General features: G+C 39.2%; 1 protein-coding gene across 1 annotated transcript in view; it reads left to right on the top strand.

The window, feature by feature from the left end:
- LOC129725521 (phospholipase B1, membrane-associated) overlaps nt 1-2793 on the top strand; it is a 36320-nt gene extending 33527 nt beyond the window's left edge. The window contains exons 2-5 of the mRNA XM_055681477.1: nt 1170-1444; nt 1506-1834; nt 1898-2172; nt 2234-2793. Of these exons, the coding sequence (XP_055537452.1) occupies nt 1223-1444; nt 1506-1834; nt 1898-2172; nt 2234-2676 (1269 nt within the window). The 5' untranslated portion in view covers nt 1170-1222 and the 3' untranslated portion in view covers nt 2677-2793. The remainder of the gene's footprint in view (nt 1-1169; nt 1445-1505; nt 1835-1897; nt 2173-2233) is intronic.
- The last annotated feature ends 12430 nt before the right edge of the window (nt 2794-15223 follow it).

The following is a 15223-nucleotide window of genomic DNA, read 5'->3' as shown; positions in this document are numbered from 1 at the left end:
TAAAGGCAAACATAACTGAAAACTGAAAAAAGTGAATAACTCGGCAGTAGTTAAATTTTGGGGATATGCTTAGAAGAATTTTTTTCATCAAATAAGATCCTCTATCACCCCTGAAAGGATTTTCAGTCAGCTCCCTAACACCTTGTATGTGGTAGTTCTGATGAGGGCTGTTTGTAGGACCCCGCCCTGGTTGGTAACGTCTCCGCCATCCGCGCTCGACGCCTGGGTTCGAATTTTAACGCCGAAATAGGTGTCGATAGTTGTGAGGAGGCGTGATCCACTCACAACTAACCCAACTGTGGTCTAGATACAATCCTAGCCGATACCGGGAGATTTTCTGAGGCGAACAATCTCTGGGATCACGCTTTCCATCGCATGAGGAAGTAAAGCTGTAGACGATGGTCCGTTAATCAACGGGTCGTAAGTTAGGATCCTGAGTGGAGTCGCCTCTCTGGGCGTCGGTGATTGGCACAACAACAGTGGCGGAACTAGACCGACGGAAAATAAGCAAGAATAAAAAAGGCCGTTGGTATTGTTCTTGCGGACGAAAACAGTTATGGCGTTCTGGTTGAAGGTACTGCCCTCTTGGTATCTACTTCCATACGACACGAAAAGAATTTGATTGTTCCAATCCGCAACTCGTATCAGTAGTGCGTATCATCCTGGTTCCGGAAATACCCACACTTGGCCATTTTAGTCTGCTATAAAGAAACCAGAAGTCGCTATCTTAAATTGAGAAACGGTATTTTGGGTCGGGCTCCGGCCTAAAGGTATTATCCTGTTTCTAGTTATACCAATATTGATTGTTTTACAGAAGCCGAAAGGCGTCATCTTGGGTTTCAAAACACTGTTTGAAATAAGGTTCTCTCCTCTGGACGTCATCCCGGTTCCAAAATATCCATAATGGGGGATATTTGGCCACTCTACAGCCGAATTCACCTGAAAAACGAAGGGCATCCACTCACCCTATCCAACAAACAATTACGTTGCATAACAGACAACAACATTGTTTGTTGGGTAATTTGCCTTGCAAAATGATAAAAAACTACCAATTCTATAATGATTACCTGATAAAAACAATACCAGCGATTATAACCATTATATTATAGAGATGCATATTTTGGAACCTTTATTCTTACACGTTTTATTTCTTATTTTCGCTCAAACAGTTCATACAAGTAACGTGCAAGAAAATTAACTTGCCAACAGAACCTCCTTCACCATGTTCTCAAACATGTTGAAACCGTACCGATTCTACGGTATAGCACAAATGCTGCTGATTTGGATATTACCGCACTATCTTAGCTACAGTCAACCACAAATAACTTCGTTGGACACGCCACTATTTATTGAGAAATTTAGAGGCTTTCGCCGTTCGGCTCTCAACCTAATAGGAAATACGGGAAACAACAACAACAAGTTTGAAATGAACTTGAAGATGGGAGTATGTGGATAATATACTAAATTTTTCATAATTAGTACTAACTGATTCGTTATAATTTCAGAAATTACAAAAACAATATCCGCCGGATTATCCATTCTTCTGTAATACTACTGGAATGCGAAGTGCAACCGTACCATCCTCAGTAGACAAACTGCGTCCTGGTGATATTGATATTATTGGAGCAATCGGAGATTCGCTAACGGCTGGAAATGGCGCAATGGCCACGAAGGTCCTAGAAGTTCTAGTAGAAAACAAAGGGATTTCGTGGAGTATTGGAGGTCAGTCTACATGGAAACAGTTTTTAACACTGCCAAATATTCTAAAGCAATATAATCCCAATCTATACGGATATGCAATTCGGGATACGGTATCGACAAGTAAAGCTTCAAGGTATTTTTTCTAAGCCGTTGATTTATAGCATTTGAACAAATCTGTTCTTATCATTCATTGTAGATTCAATGCAGCCGAAGGAGGATCCATGAGTCAGGACATTCCTCACATGGCAAGAAATTTGGTGAAACGCATGCTGCATGATCCTAACGTTGATATGAAAAATCATTGGAAGTTAATCACACTACTCATAGGCGGAAATGATTTTTGTTCCAACATATGCTACACAAACCCACCGGAGAAAGCCCTACAATATCATGAGTCGAACATGTTGACTGCTTTAAGAATCTTCAGAGATTACCTACCTCGTACTTTCGTAAATCTAGTTTCAAGTCCAAGTAAGATGAGCTTAAAATTTATTCAATTACTGCTAGTTTTACTATCATTTCTTGCGCACAGATGTAGATATCCTGAACCATATGAAGAGAAAACCACACGAATGTGTCACAATGCACGTTGTAGAATGCCCCTGCTTTATTGCAACCCGATTCGTTTCCCAACGACGTCGTTTTATCAAACTTATAGAACAATGGAATCTGCTACAGATGGACATAGCGAACCGAAAGGAGTTTCATAATAAACCCGATTTCACCGTTGTCAATCAACCCTTTATTATGAACATCAGCATTCCGGATAAACCAAACGGAGATACGGACTTTAGTTATATGTCTGCCGATTGTTTTCATTTGAGTCAAAAAGGGAATGCTCGTGCGAGTAACGCTCTGTGGAACAATATGCTGGAACCGGTGGGAAGAAAATCAGTCAGTTGGGATCACGAGTTTAGCAACTTTAAATGTCCCTCTCCGGAAATGCCATACTTTCGTACTATTGGAAATAGCTAAACAGGAAGAGATGGAAAAATTTGATTACGAGTGAGCGTATACTGTGATACATTATATCTCTTAGTTCGAGATTAATCGGAAGCAAGTGCAATTAAAAATATATACAATGTCACTCAAGTATCAGTGAATCAGCTTAGTATGTATGGTATGGTACGATTAATTATATATTAAGTATGACGACAGTTAATTCTTCTGCCACAAAATAAGGCAAAAAAATTTAATTTTTTGAGCTTCTGCTCGTCTATCTTTATTCACTTAAGACTTAAGACTAAACTACAATTCTTTTAATACTCTTATATCTAGCCTCGCAGCGAGTGTTTTTTTATGCTTCCTGTTTATGCTTTTTATAATCAAAAGATAGTGCTGGTGCAGACTAAACACTACTGGTGAGAAATAGATTATTTTCATTCTGGGAATTCTGCTTTATGCTGATTTGGCGACGATGATGGTGGTCCTGATGAGATAAGGTGGCTTGCCGGATATTGGTGACGTGTTCTGCTTAACTCTTCCCCTCTTAAGTAACTTTGTCCTCAAAGTTGAACGGTTCGAAAAGGTGATGACATATTGATGAATGATTCGATTTCCTTCTTTCGATCTTCTGATAAATCTGTGGTTGCTATCTCTTGGTCCGTGATGATGAGATCATCCTTTTTGGTGGTAGAAGTGTCTATTGTTGTAAGTGCAATGTCTTTGTTCTCGGTGCTTGGTATATTAATTTTTGTGTTGATTATTGTCTTTCTGGAAAGATAGAAATATATCCCTATCACAAAGATGAAATTATCGTTAATCCTCCGAATGATCCGAATATGTTGAGTTTCCATGTTAGTGAATAATTTTCTAGTTTTAATATTTCAAGTTTCTCTCGGTGCTCCAGTGTTAGATTTCGTAGATAAGCTGCGGGAGGTGAATCTAATGTGTATGTTTCGGTTACCAATAAGCCAGTTGTGGGGTGATACGGTCGTCCAGGTATAATAGCTTCGAAATTAGAGAATAGTTCTCCGTTGATTTGTATGTCGCAGTCTTCGAATTGGATTAGAAATGAGCCATTCAGCTGCTTATTTGAATTGCTGCAATTAGATGAAATTTCTACGTGTGCGTCATTGATTAGAATAGAGGCGTCGTTAATTCGTTTGACTAAGCCTCTTGAGTAGACTTTTTCGAAGGTGCAATTGGAATGTTGTCCTCGTATGAGCCGGTCTATGCAGTTATTGGGTAATGTTAGAGAGGTGGTTTCGCACAGGTAGTAGTTGCTTTGGTCCTCGCATGGTTGTTTTGATTCGTAAACATGCGTAAGGTTGCGCATGAGGTAGTTTTGTGACAACAAAATTCGTCTGTTGTTCTTAATAATAGAGTCTACATAATCGTATTCATAGACGTCTTTTGAAAACTGTGGTACTTTTAGAATGTATACTATATGAGTATTGTTTAATGTTACTTGTGCTGTAGATTGTGAGAGTAATTCTTCAAACGATGACACGAAAATATCGTGCCTGTTTAAGAATGTGGCGATTGTGTTGAAGTCTCGCATGGATAGTACCTTGCTGCTTGGGATGCCATGTTTTGCCATCAAGATCGCTTCTTCTAGTGTTTCTATCTGGTCTTGAAGTGAGTCTACATTGGATAGATCATAAGATGATTGATTTCGAGAGAGTGGTTTTTTGCTCTTTCTTTCTCTAGTGTTAGCACTTGATTGGTGACATCTGTGACCTCTTGTATTCTTTTGCTGATAGCTTGATTTATCATGACTTGTTTGTTGTTTTGTGTGATGAGGGAGTTGAGCGTCATGTTGATGATTCGTAGGTCGTCAGCGTCTGGACTGCCTGCTACCCATTTCCATACTGTTCCTATTGTATCCCATCTCTTGTGTCTTGTTACAAAGGGTTTTAATTTAAGAAAGGTTTCGTACAATTTATAATTTTTGATTTGCATTAATTCGTATAAAGGATCGGTTGAAGGGTTTGCCTGAATTTCTTCATTGACATTAGCTATCGTATTACCTATCTGCACCAGGTCTATTGGATGTACTATTCTTACATATCCTGTTTTGAATTTAGCTTTGCCTAAAGGTATGATTGCTAGTGGATTATTCGTGAGGTCGTGTATGTGGATGTTGGCGTATGCGATTGACACGCAGAAGGCGAGTCTGTGAAAAGAAAGAAGTGGTATTATGATTTTTGTTCTATAGTGTCTCGCCTAAGGTTTACTTTATGAATTCTCCTATTATTAGAATCGATGACGTACGTGTCATGATTTTCCTTAATCTTTATTATATTATATCTACTTTTTCTTTTGTTATTAGAGCTTGTTTTTTCATATGCGTATGTATCTGGTTAAAATGTTTTATAATTCTTTGGTGTTATTTTATTTTCCTTATTTTCAAACAATTGTAGTATTTTTTGGTTGTTTTACTCTTTTTGTTTAGCGAATTCCTCAAATGTTAAGTTATCTGTGTTTTCTCCTATGTAAATAGCCTTAGGTGTTTGTTTGGTAAAGGAATGTATGGAACTGTTATACTTGTGTGTAGCCTCCTGAATGAGGTTATTAACTGTAGTATCTGGATTGAGTGCTTTTATACACCTTGCTATTTCTCTAATTGTTGAATGGCATCTCGACTTGTCCGTTTGTTTCTGATCTGTTGACTGGTGTTTTAAAAATTTGAATTCCTAGATTTTTGATGCGTTGTTCTATTACATTTGAGACAAATGAACTTTCATTATCAATAACAATCTGCGACGGTACGTCCCAGTCATAAAGAAGCTGTACCAGAACGTCCCCTACGTCTTGTATCGACTTTGATTTCACCGGTCTTATTTTTAGAAATTTGGAAAATTTATCTAAGGAAGAAATGAACAAAAAGTTTGCATTGTAAACAAATATGTCGATATGAATAATATCACCAGGGTATTTTGGCATTGGTGTTTTTACTGGTATGTATGGTTGCGGTTTACGTTCGTATTTCTCAGTTTTGCAAATCTCACAAGTATTGACGTAATTTTGAATCAATTTGTTCATTCTAGGGAAGTAATATGTTTTCAAGAGCTGAAGTGAATTTTCTTTGGCGTCACGGTGAGCGAAATTGTGCGTGTTTTTAATTTCTTTAAGTTGTCGTTCTGCCTCTTCTATGTCTTCCACCCTTTTTTGGGGAAATCGAGCTTTGACAATTTTGGGGTTGAAGTTTTCTTTGTAAATTTCTTGAATTCGACCCATAGTAGGTTCGTCGGTTAAAATGTCGTTAAGAATTCCAGGGATTAGGTATTCTTTCAATTTTCGTTGTAGGTAGTCATTTGTGAAATGGGGTTCTGTAAAAATATGCCTCTGATAGTTTTCAAATGGTCGGTTCTGTTCAAAGCTAGAGTTTCTTCCTATGACGAAAATAATTTGATTGCGGAAGACATTTATCGGGGCTTCTGTTGAGGGTATATAGGAACTGTCATCATCTCCGGCCGAGTGCTGTGTTGGGGTTAGTGAATTTATTTGGATGCGGGATAGGGCGTCTGCTACTACGTTGGACTTCCCAGGTTTATAGTGCATTTCATAGTCATGCTCTTCTAGGAATGCTTTCCATCGCTTCAGCTTGACGTTGTTATTTTTGGGTGATAGGGTAAATGTTAGTGGGAAATGGGCAGTGTAAATTTTTAATTTAGCTCCGTATGTGAAATTTCTGAGTGTGTGTAGTGCCCAAACGACAGCAAGCATTTCCTTTTCGTTTGTAGCATAATTTTCTTCCGTTCTGGAAAGCGTTCTAGATATAAAGGTGATCGGTCGCTCTCCATCATGGAATTTCTGAGATATCACAACTCCCAGTGCTTTATCTGACGCATCGGTGGTCAAGATAAAAGGTTCCTTAAAATCTGGATATGCTAATACATCGTTCGGGGATAATATTTCCTTCAATATTTGGAAAGATTGTTTAGCCTCTGTGTCAAAAGTAATTGGGAAACTTTTCGATTGATTTTTAGGAATTTGGCGATGGCCATCTTCCCCTCTTAAAAGTTTTGTCAAGGGCTTCGCAATTTTTGCGTAGTCTCTCACAAAACGCCTGTAATAGCCAGAGAGTCCATAAAAAGGCTCTCAAATCTTTAAGATTTGTTGGCTCGGGGTATTTTTGTATACATTCCACCTTTTTCATGTTGGGTTTCAGGCCGTTTACAGAAATAACAAATCCTAGGAACTCCACTTCGGTCTTCAAGAATTCTGATTTGTCTGGCTGGATTTTGAAGTTGGCCTTTTGTAGGGTTTCGAAAACACTTCTGATGATGATGTCATCTATATAGACATGGCAGATTTCGCCAATATGTTCTCGTAGGACGTCGTCCATAACCCTTTGGAAAATTGAGGGTGCGTTTTTTAGTCCGAACGGCAATCGTACAAACTCATATTTGCCGTTGTTTACAGAGAAAGCGGTTTCGACGTCTTTCTTTGTCATTGGGATCTGATGAAAGCCAGATGCTAGATCCAATGTTGTAAAATATTTATTGTTTCCCAAGTTTGCCAAGACCGTTGAGGTATCAGGAATGGGATACTTGTCACCGATCGTTTTTGAATTTAGTTTCCGGTAGTCTATTACCATCCTATACTTCTTTTCGCTGGAGGCGTCCATCTTCTTTGGAACGATCCATACAGGGGAATCATAAGGGGATTTTGAGGGTTTAATGATGCCATCATTTAGCAATTTTTCTATTTGTTTATTAACTTCTGCTTTCAAGGCTTGTGGGTATGGGTATGTTTTGCTATATACTGGATTTTCGTCGGTGGTGCGAATTTCTGCATTAATTCTTGTTGTGAAAGGCAATTTTTCATCAGGTGGTTGGAATACATTTCTAAAGTCATTGAGAAGTTTTTAAGTTCAGATTTTTGATATTCTGGGAGGTGTTCATCTCGAATCTCAATCTGGTTTACCTCCTCGAATTTGAGCTGTAGTAGGTTAATGGTGTGTCGATTTTTTATTATTAGTTTTTCCTTTGCGGTGTCAATTACGGCTTCTAGCTCTTTGAGCGTATCGTGCCCTATAATTGCGTCGAAGGATTTTAATTCTGCAAGATGATAAAACTTTACGTCTATGTCTGAGTATGGTCGGAAAAATTTAGCTTTTGAAAATTTGTCGATTTTTATGTCTCCTCCAACTGAAGAAACGTTAAAAGGTTTCTCTGTGTTGTGGGAGACTCGTGCATACTTTGGATGAACATAATTTTTGTTCGATCCTGTGTCCACTAAGATTCTCAGAGGTGTACTCGCGTTGCCATAATAAAGAAAATAAGGCAACGTGGAATTCATCCTAAAAAATTAAGCTCAGCCTCCTCCTCTTTAGGTTCCTCACCTCGTTGGGCTTCCATCATTCTGATGTACCTTTCAAAAGTTTGTGTTGATTCGGGGTAATATTCTTCATCTTCTGATGGGGCATAATCTGAGCGTTCATTAATTATGTCTTCAGGCTCAGGTTCTTCGTACTTATTTGTGCAAATGTTAAACATTCTCTGTCTTTTCAGTGGGGGTCCTCTCTGGTCTGACCTTTGTGGTCTGTTACCATAGTTGACGTTATTTGTTCGGATGGAGGTATCTACTTCCATCGGTTCTGGTGTGTTTTTAAATGGGTTGTTGGGTGTTATTGGGGGTTTTTGCTGTTGATTAAATTGCCTGAATGGTTGAGGTTGGAAGGGTTGATTGAAGTATGGAGGTGGTGGCATTGGTCTTGGATGATATTGTGGTTGTGGAATTGGTCGTTGGTAATATTGTGGGTTTGGTCTACATGAATTCAAATTGTTAGGTGGTCTTGTTAGTGCTGGAAGTTTGGGAGGAAGTCTAGGGGGCAAGAATGGTTTCAAGTTCCTTGGGACCTGCGGAGCTTACATGCTAGGTCTGATCATTGTGGATCTGAACTCTGCGTTTTGATCCTTAATGCAGTAGCTGTACGCGGCAGCTAATGACGTTGGTTGATAGTTTCTGATGAATTTGCTCAGCTCACCATCGAGGCCTCTAGTGAAAGAGTCAATAGCTTTCCTATTGTATGACTCGATCAACGCCTTTGATGCTTCTGGATGACTGAATCTTTCATCGGTCTTTATATGATTCGCAATCTATTAACTTCATCGTAAAACTGCTCGAGGGTTTTACCTTTCTGTGTCGTATGCGACAACTGGTAGTCGAGCGTTTCCAAATCTCTCTTCTCTCCATAATAAGTTGTTAAAGTTTTCTTAATAAGTTTCCAATTTATGTTCACGTTTGAGGCTACTAAGGCATCGTTTGCCTCGCCTCTAATTTTTCTTCTTATGGTCTTACAGACCATGTGGTATTTATTTTGGGCCTCTATGGGGCTTTGATGATTAGTCTCGTAGAGATTGATGATGCTTTGAACATCGTCAATCCAACTATTCAACTCTCTTGACTCGCCGGTAAACGATGGCAAATCTTTAACTTAATCTGGGATTCTTTCAATCGAATCCGTGTTTACCCGAGCTCCTTCTCTATCAAAAAGATGAAGCGGTGGGTCGCTGTAGTCTGGTCCCGGAAGAGGAGCGGCAATTCTATTGATTATATCGCGCACTTGATTTTGTGCCATTTTAATTATTTATTATTTTGAGTTTTTTAAGGATATTTCTTTTTTCACTTTTTTACTTCTAATATATACTTTTTAAATATAATCTCTTTTCTTTTGGTTTTTAAGGATATTTCTTTTTTCACTTTTTTACTTCTAATATTTGCTTATTAAATATATTCATTTTTTTTTTTTTGATTTTACACTTCACTATTTTAATAATGTTGGAGTACTTACATAATTATTTTAACCGTCATACCAATCCTGTTACAGTGGTACTTCTTTGAATCCAATCGTCTGCCTCTAACGGTGACGCTTCTGAATTCTGTGGGTTGAGACCAGGCCGTGGTGTTTCCTCCTTTCCGGCACGGCTGTTAAATCCGTTTTTTCCTGGAGCGAGTGATGAGCTGTCCAGGCGACTCCGGCACAATCCGTACGGCTGCTTTACGCGGTCGGGAATTTTTTGTTTCACAACAAAGAAGTATCCGCGAACTCTTACGTGGCAAACTACACTTGTTGATTCACTTTACACTCACACTGGTCCCTATTCGGGCGCCAGTTAATTCTTCTGCCACAAAATAAGGCAAAAAAATATATTTTTTTGAGCTTCTGCTCGTCTATCTTTATTCACTTGAGACTTAAGACTAAACTACAATTCTTTTAATACTCTTATATATAGCCTCGCAGCGAGTGTTTGTTTATGCTTCCTGTTTATGCTTTGTATAATCAAAAGATAGTGCTGGTGCAGACTAAACACTACTGGTGAGAAATAGATTATTTTCGTCCTGGGAATTCTGCTTTATGCTGATTTGGCGACGATGATGGTGGTCCTGATGAGATAAGGTGGCTTGCCGGATATTGGTGACGTGTTCTGCTTAACTCGACTGCCTAATATATAACGAAAAAATGACTTTTGTTACACTTAACGTCGCATAGAAAGGTTCACTATTGAGTCACTACGATATTGTAATGAGCTGAAATAATTCATCGAATTTTTTTTTCATGGCATGCCAACTAGAAGTTCAACTATTATGAAACTCATTTACGTAGAATAAAACCATTAGATCTATGAATATATAAATCAGGGCAAATTAGATCTAAAAGTATATTCTCCTTATATCCGAATGATTTAATTGGATGCTTTGGCTTCTAGATGGGAACACTAGATTATGACACAGAAACAGTACGAGGTATCAGTAAACTGCAATATTAAACAGTTATAAGAACAAATCCTTAAGAAAAGAATCATTTCAGTATTTTTTTTCGACGTAGAACTACGTTTTTCTTTAGCCAACCACAAAGGGATGTAAATAGGAAAACTATTAACGAAAAGAGGACGAAATATATTCCTTTTTAAATGCTTATAAATCGGTTTGTTTTCAACCGATTTCCTTCATTTTTGCAGCAATTGTTTGGAAAATTATACACGCATCCACCCAAATGTAGAAAATTGTTGATTGATTATGCAAACTATTGTACTTTTGATAATTGACAAGCCTTGTTTAAACGCAAATTACGTCCTCTGATTGGTCACTCGCTGCTTTTCCCTAAAAAGGTCGTCAGAATAGTATAACTAGTTAGCTGCAGAAGCGGGTTGCGCCAGTACACAAATCACAGTACACAGCAGCAGCGAGGTAGGACCAAACGTCTCGATTTGCAAGTTAAGGGCTTCGGCCTTCTGCCCGCAATAAAGTTTTGCTTTATCAGCAACAACACATTCTGTGCTGAATCCAAGAAAACATAATCTGTCGCGGCCGTTTTATTTACTGAATGCGGAAACAGCTTTTACAGAGTTTTAACAGCGAAATGTCTTTCTCAAGGCGAATAATCAAGTAATTGAAGGTTAATAATTTTTGTCAATAACACAATCAGGCTGTGCTGGATTCTATCAATCAAATTCTGTCGCGGTAAAAAAATTACTTTATTTATTTATCTAACTGTTTGAACGCATTTTCAAAGGCAGTCAATTCGACTATGCAGAACTGATATGAAGTCGATTCAATCAATCAGCATGGAGAGAATTTCGTCGTCTCCCAGCTGCTTAGTTGCAACATGATGCAACAAGCAACAGCGAGCAAAAGAAATCGCTTGCTTGATCACAAGCCGTAATACGAAACGGGTTAAAATCGTTGCGTACATGAGAGCACCATCGGTGTTTATTCGCTGGATACAAAATCAAATGCGAATTGTGGAATAATTCGTCTAAAGAAAATTACAGAATGGTAAAACAGAACGGAAAGGCGTGGCCTATTTCGTAGCAACTTTCGGCTATAAAACAGTGTTTCTGGTAAAACCAACTACATTTATTAGTCGAAAGGGGAGCTGGCTGGATCATCCACAACGTTGGCAGCAGCAGGCAGATATCAGCACTTAGTAGTAACAGAGGATTGGTCACCATGTCTCAGGAGCAGCGCGGTTCTTCTCAGCGTGTGTCGCCAGACTACCATTATCCTTCCACTGTTGGGGCAGATTGCCATCAGCCAATCCAATTTTGAACAGCGAAATGCCTTTTTCAAGGTAAATAAACAAGTAACTGAAAGTTGATAATTTTCTGGCATCAACACAAGCGAACATTCTTTGCGGGATCCTAGCAATCAAATGGTTGTAGTTGTCTAATTTTACCATATTTAGTTGATACCCCCACATTTGGGACAGCACAAAAGCTGCGATCAGCATAACCGATTTTGAATAACAAACTGTCCTGTTAGAAAGCATTCACAAAGGCAGTTAGTTCGACTATGCAGAACTGATATGAAGTCGATTCTATTAAACAGCATGTACAGAATTTCGTCGTCTCCCAGCTGCTTAGTTGCAACATTATCACATCTGTTTAACTGAAGAACCAAAAACGAGGCAAAATCTCTTTATTTTAAGTATCGACATCTAGCGGTGGAGAGCATGCATTTTACACTCGAAATTTCATTACGCTTATATTCCATTCATTCAACAAAAGGACTGTATGAGCTCTCGCCGCTTTTTCATCGGGAGAGTTCTTTGTTCTTCCCGGTACTGGTATAGCGAGGGTGCCTTTTCATGACAAACGTACAGTACCACCCGCATACGTGCAACGGTTTTTATGTAGATATCTTTTTAATGAATTTCATTGTTGCCCAAGTTGAAAACTGAATATCTTGACTAACGACAATCAATTTTTACATTGTACCTAATGAAGTAAGCAGTGCTTGTACAGCGCGTCTGATATGCATTTCTAGCAATGTTAGGTATAAAAAACGGTACGAGACATAAATATTGTCGTTAATCGAGAAATTCGGTTTCCAAGTCCAACGAAAATATTTAACTAACAGGTTAAAATAGTTTTAGCAGTCGTGAGGTGTACGATCCAAGAAAATTTGTTAGACAATGTTTGAATGGTTGAAAGATTTTTAGTTTAATTTGTTTCATTGACGTTGATTGTGAATTGTTACTGAATTTCCACTTTAAAAATCTCATGAATGCGATCCTGTCTTAACTTGATTTTGATAGATTCAACTATTCAAGATCACCTTTTTGCCTGGTCATTAAAGCAAAAAAAAAATTAGTTTTTTGGTACATGTTCAAACTATTGAAGCGAACTGTTCGAACGATGCACTGTAAAATCAATGTAGGATGGAACAGCAAAAAATGAATGCGAAAGCTTGGGCACCGATTTGCTGCAGAGTTTTGTTCGAAGTTGCATATCTGTTCTGTGACATTATGCAACACGTAACAGCGAGCAAACGAAATCGCTTGATGTTACAAACCGCAACACGATACGGGTTAAAATCGTTACGTGTGTGAGAGCACCATCGGTGTTTATTCGCTGGAAACAAATATCGAATGCGAATTGTGGAATAATTCGTCTAAAGAATATTAGAGAATTAGACAACTGAAGGCGTGGCCTATTTCTAAGTACCCTTCGGTTATAAAAGAGTGTTTCTGGTGAAACTAGCTACATTTTTGAGGCGGAAGGCGAACCGGATGGACAGTCTACACAACATTGACTTATAGTAGCGGCAGCAGTAGCAGCTGCAGTGGGTTGCGCTAGTAGCTGGGTTTCCGAATTTGCATTCGGATTGAACATACTACTTGAACGGTTGGTCACATGTCTCTGTAGCAGTTCGTTACTTCTCAACGTGTGTGGTCAGAGTGCCGTTATTCCCCCATCAGCATATCCGATTTGGAAAAACAAAATGCCATTTTCAAGGCAAGTAAACAAGTAATTGAAGGGTAATATTTTTATAAAACACAAGCCAGCATTCTGTGCTGGATCTAAGCAATCAAATTTTGTCGCAACCTTATATTTACCTGAATGTGAAAACAGCTTTCAAAGTGCGTGTTGTCAGAGTGCCTTATTCCCCACTATCAGCACAGCACAAAGGTTGCGATCAGCAATCGATTTGGAACAGCAAAATGCCATTTTCAAGGCAAATCAGCATTACCAATTTTGAACAACAAACTGCCCTGTTCTGTTTGAACGTTTTAACAAATGTGATTAATTCGACTTTACAGGAATAAATTGAAGTCGATTCAATCAATCAGCATGAACAGAATTTCGTCGTCTCCCAGCTGCTCAGTTGCAACACGATGCAACACGCAACAGCGAGCAAACGAAATCGCTTGATGGTTACAAACCACAACACGATACGGGTTAAAATAGTTGCGTGTGTGAGAGCACCATCGGTGTGTGAGTAGCACCATCGGCTGTTATTCGTTGTGTACAAAAATTAATAAAACTGAACAGAAAGGCGTGGCGTATTTCGTAGCAACCTTCGTTTATAAAAAAGTGTTTGTGGTAAAATCAGCTACTACATTCATTAGTCGGAAGGTCGAGCGGGGGCCTAGTGTGGTTGGTAACGTCTCCGCCAACCACGCTCGACGCCTGGGTTCGAATCCCACCGCCGACATAGGTGTCGATGGTTGTGAGGTGGCGTGATCCACTCACAACCAACCCAACTGGTCTAGATTCAGTCCTAGCCGACACCGGGAGATTTTCTGAGGCGAAAAATCTCTGGGATCACGCCTTCCATCGCATGAGGAAGTAAAGCCGTTGGCGCCGGTCCGTTAATAAACGGGTCGTGAGTTAGGGTCCTGGGTGTGGAGTCGCCTCCCTGGGCGTCGGTGATTGGCCACAACAGTGGCGGAACTAGACCGACGGAAAATAAGCGAGAATAAAAAAAAAATAGTCGGAAGGTGAGTTGGCTAGTTGTCAGCAGTAGCAGCAGATATCAACACTCAGTAACAGCGGATTGCAGTGGATAGCAGCGGGTTGCGCCTGTGGCTGCCTTTAAATTAAACAAATCACTTGCCCGGTGGTTGGCCACCATATCTCAGAAGCAGCGCGGTTCTTCTCGCTTCACAGCGTGTGTCGTCAGACTGCCGTTATTCCCCCACTACTGAGGCAGCATAAAGGTTGCCATCAGCAAATCCAATTTTGAGCAGCATAATGCCTTTCTCAAGGCAAAAAACGATTATTTGAAGGTTAATAATTTTTTGACAGCTCAAGCGAGCAATCTGTGCTAGATAGTAGCAATTTAAATCTGTACCAGCCGTCTATTTTACAGAATGTGAAACAGCTTCTACAGCCCGTGTTTTCAGTGTCTTTATTCCCTCGCTGTTGAGGCAGCACAAAGCAAGCATCAGTAGACTTTATGACTCATTAATGAAAAACCTACAACAATGCATTTGTCAATAGTGTGCGTAGTTCTACGTCAGTTATGCGGTCGTGTCTTGGATACAACCTCCTACTTTTTTTGTTCTTTTTCTACTAGGACAATCAAAATTGATTTTTTAAACGACTTTTACATGCGAAAAAATCACGCGCATTTTGACAATTAGTGATCATTCAAATAATACATAACGCGCTCAGGGGTAGGGGGGTATTCAGCGAAGCGTTATATTGCATGTGGCAAACATGTAAAATTGCGTGACATGGAGGTGTGTGGGTATTGAGAATTGCCGAATTCCGCGTTATGTAATATTTGAATGGTTCCTTACATGGGTAATCGCTCCTATATTCATCTTAGTACCTACCTGTAT

This window comes from Wyeomyia smithii, chromosome 2, assembly GCF_029784165.1.
Source record: "Wyeomyia smithii strain HCP4-BCI-WySm-NY-G18 chromosome 2, ASM2978416v1, whole genome shotgun sequence".
NCBI classification, from domain to species: domain Eukaryota; kingdom Metazoa; phylum Arthropoda; class Insecta; order Diptera; family Culicidae; genus Wyeomyia; species Wyeomyia smithii.
This window is presented reverse-complemented; position numbering and strand designations above follow the sequence as displayed.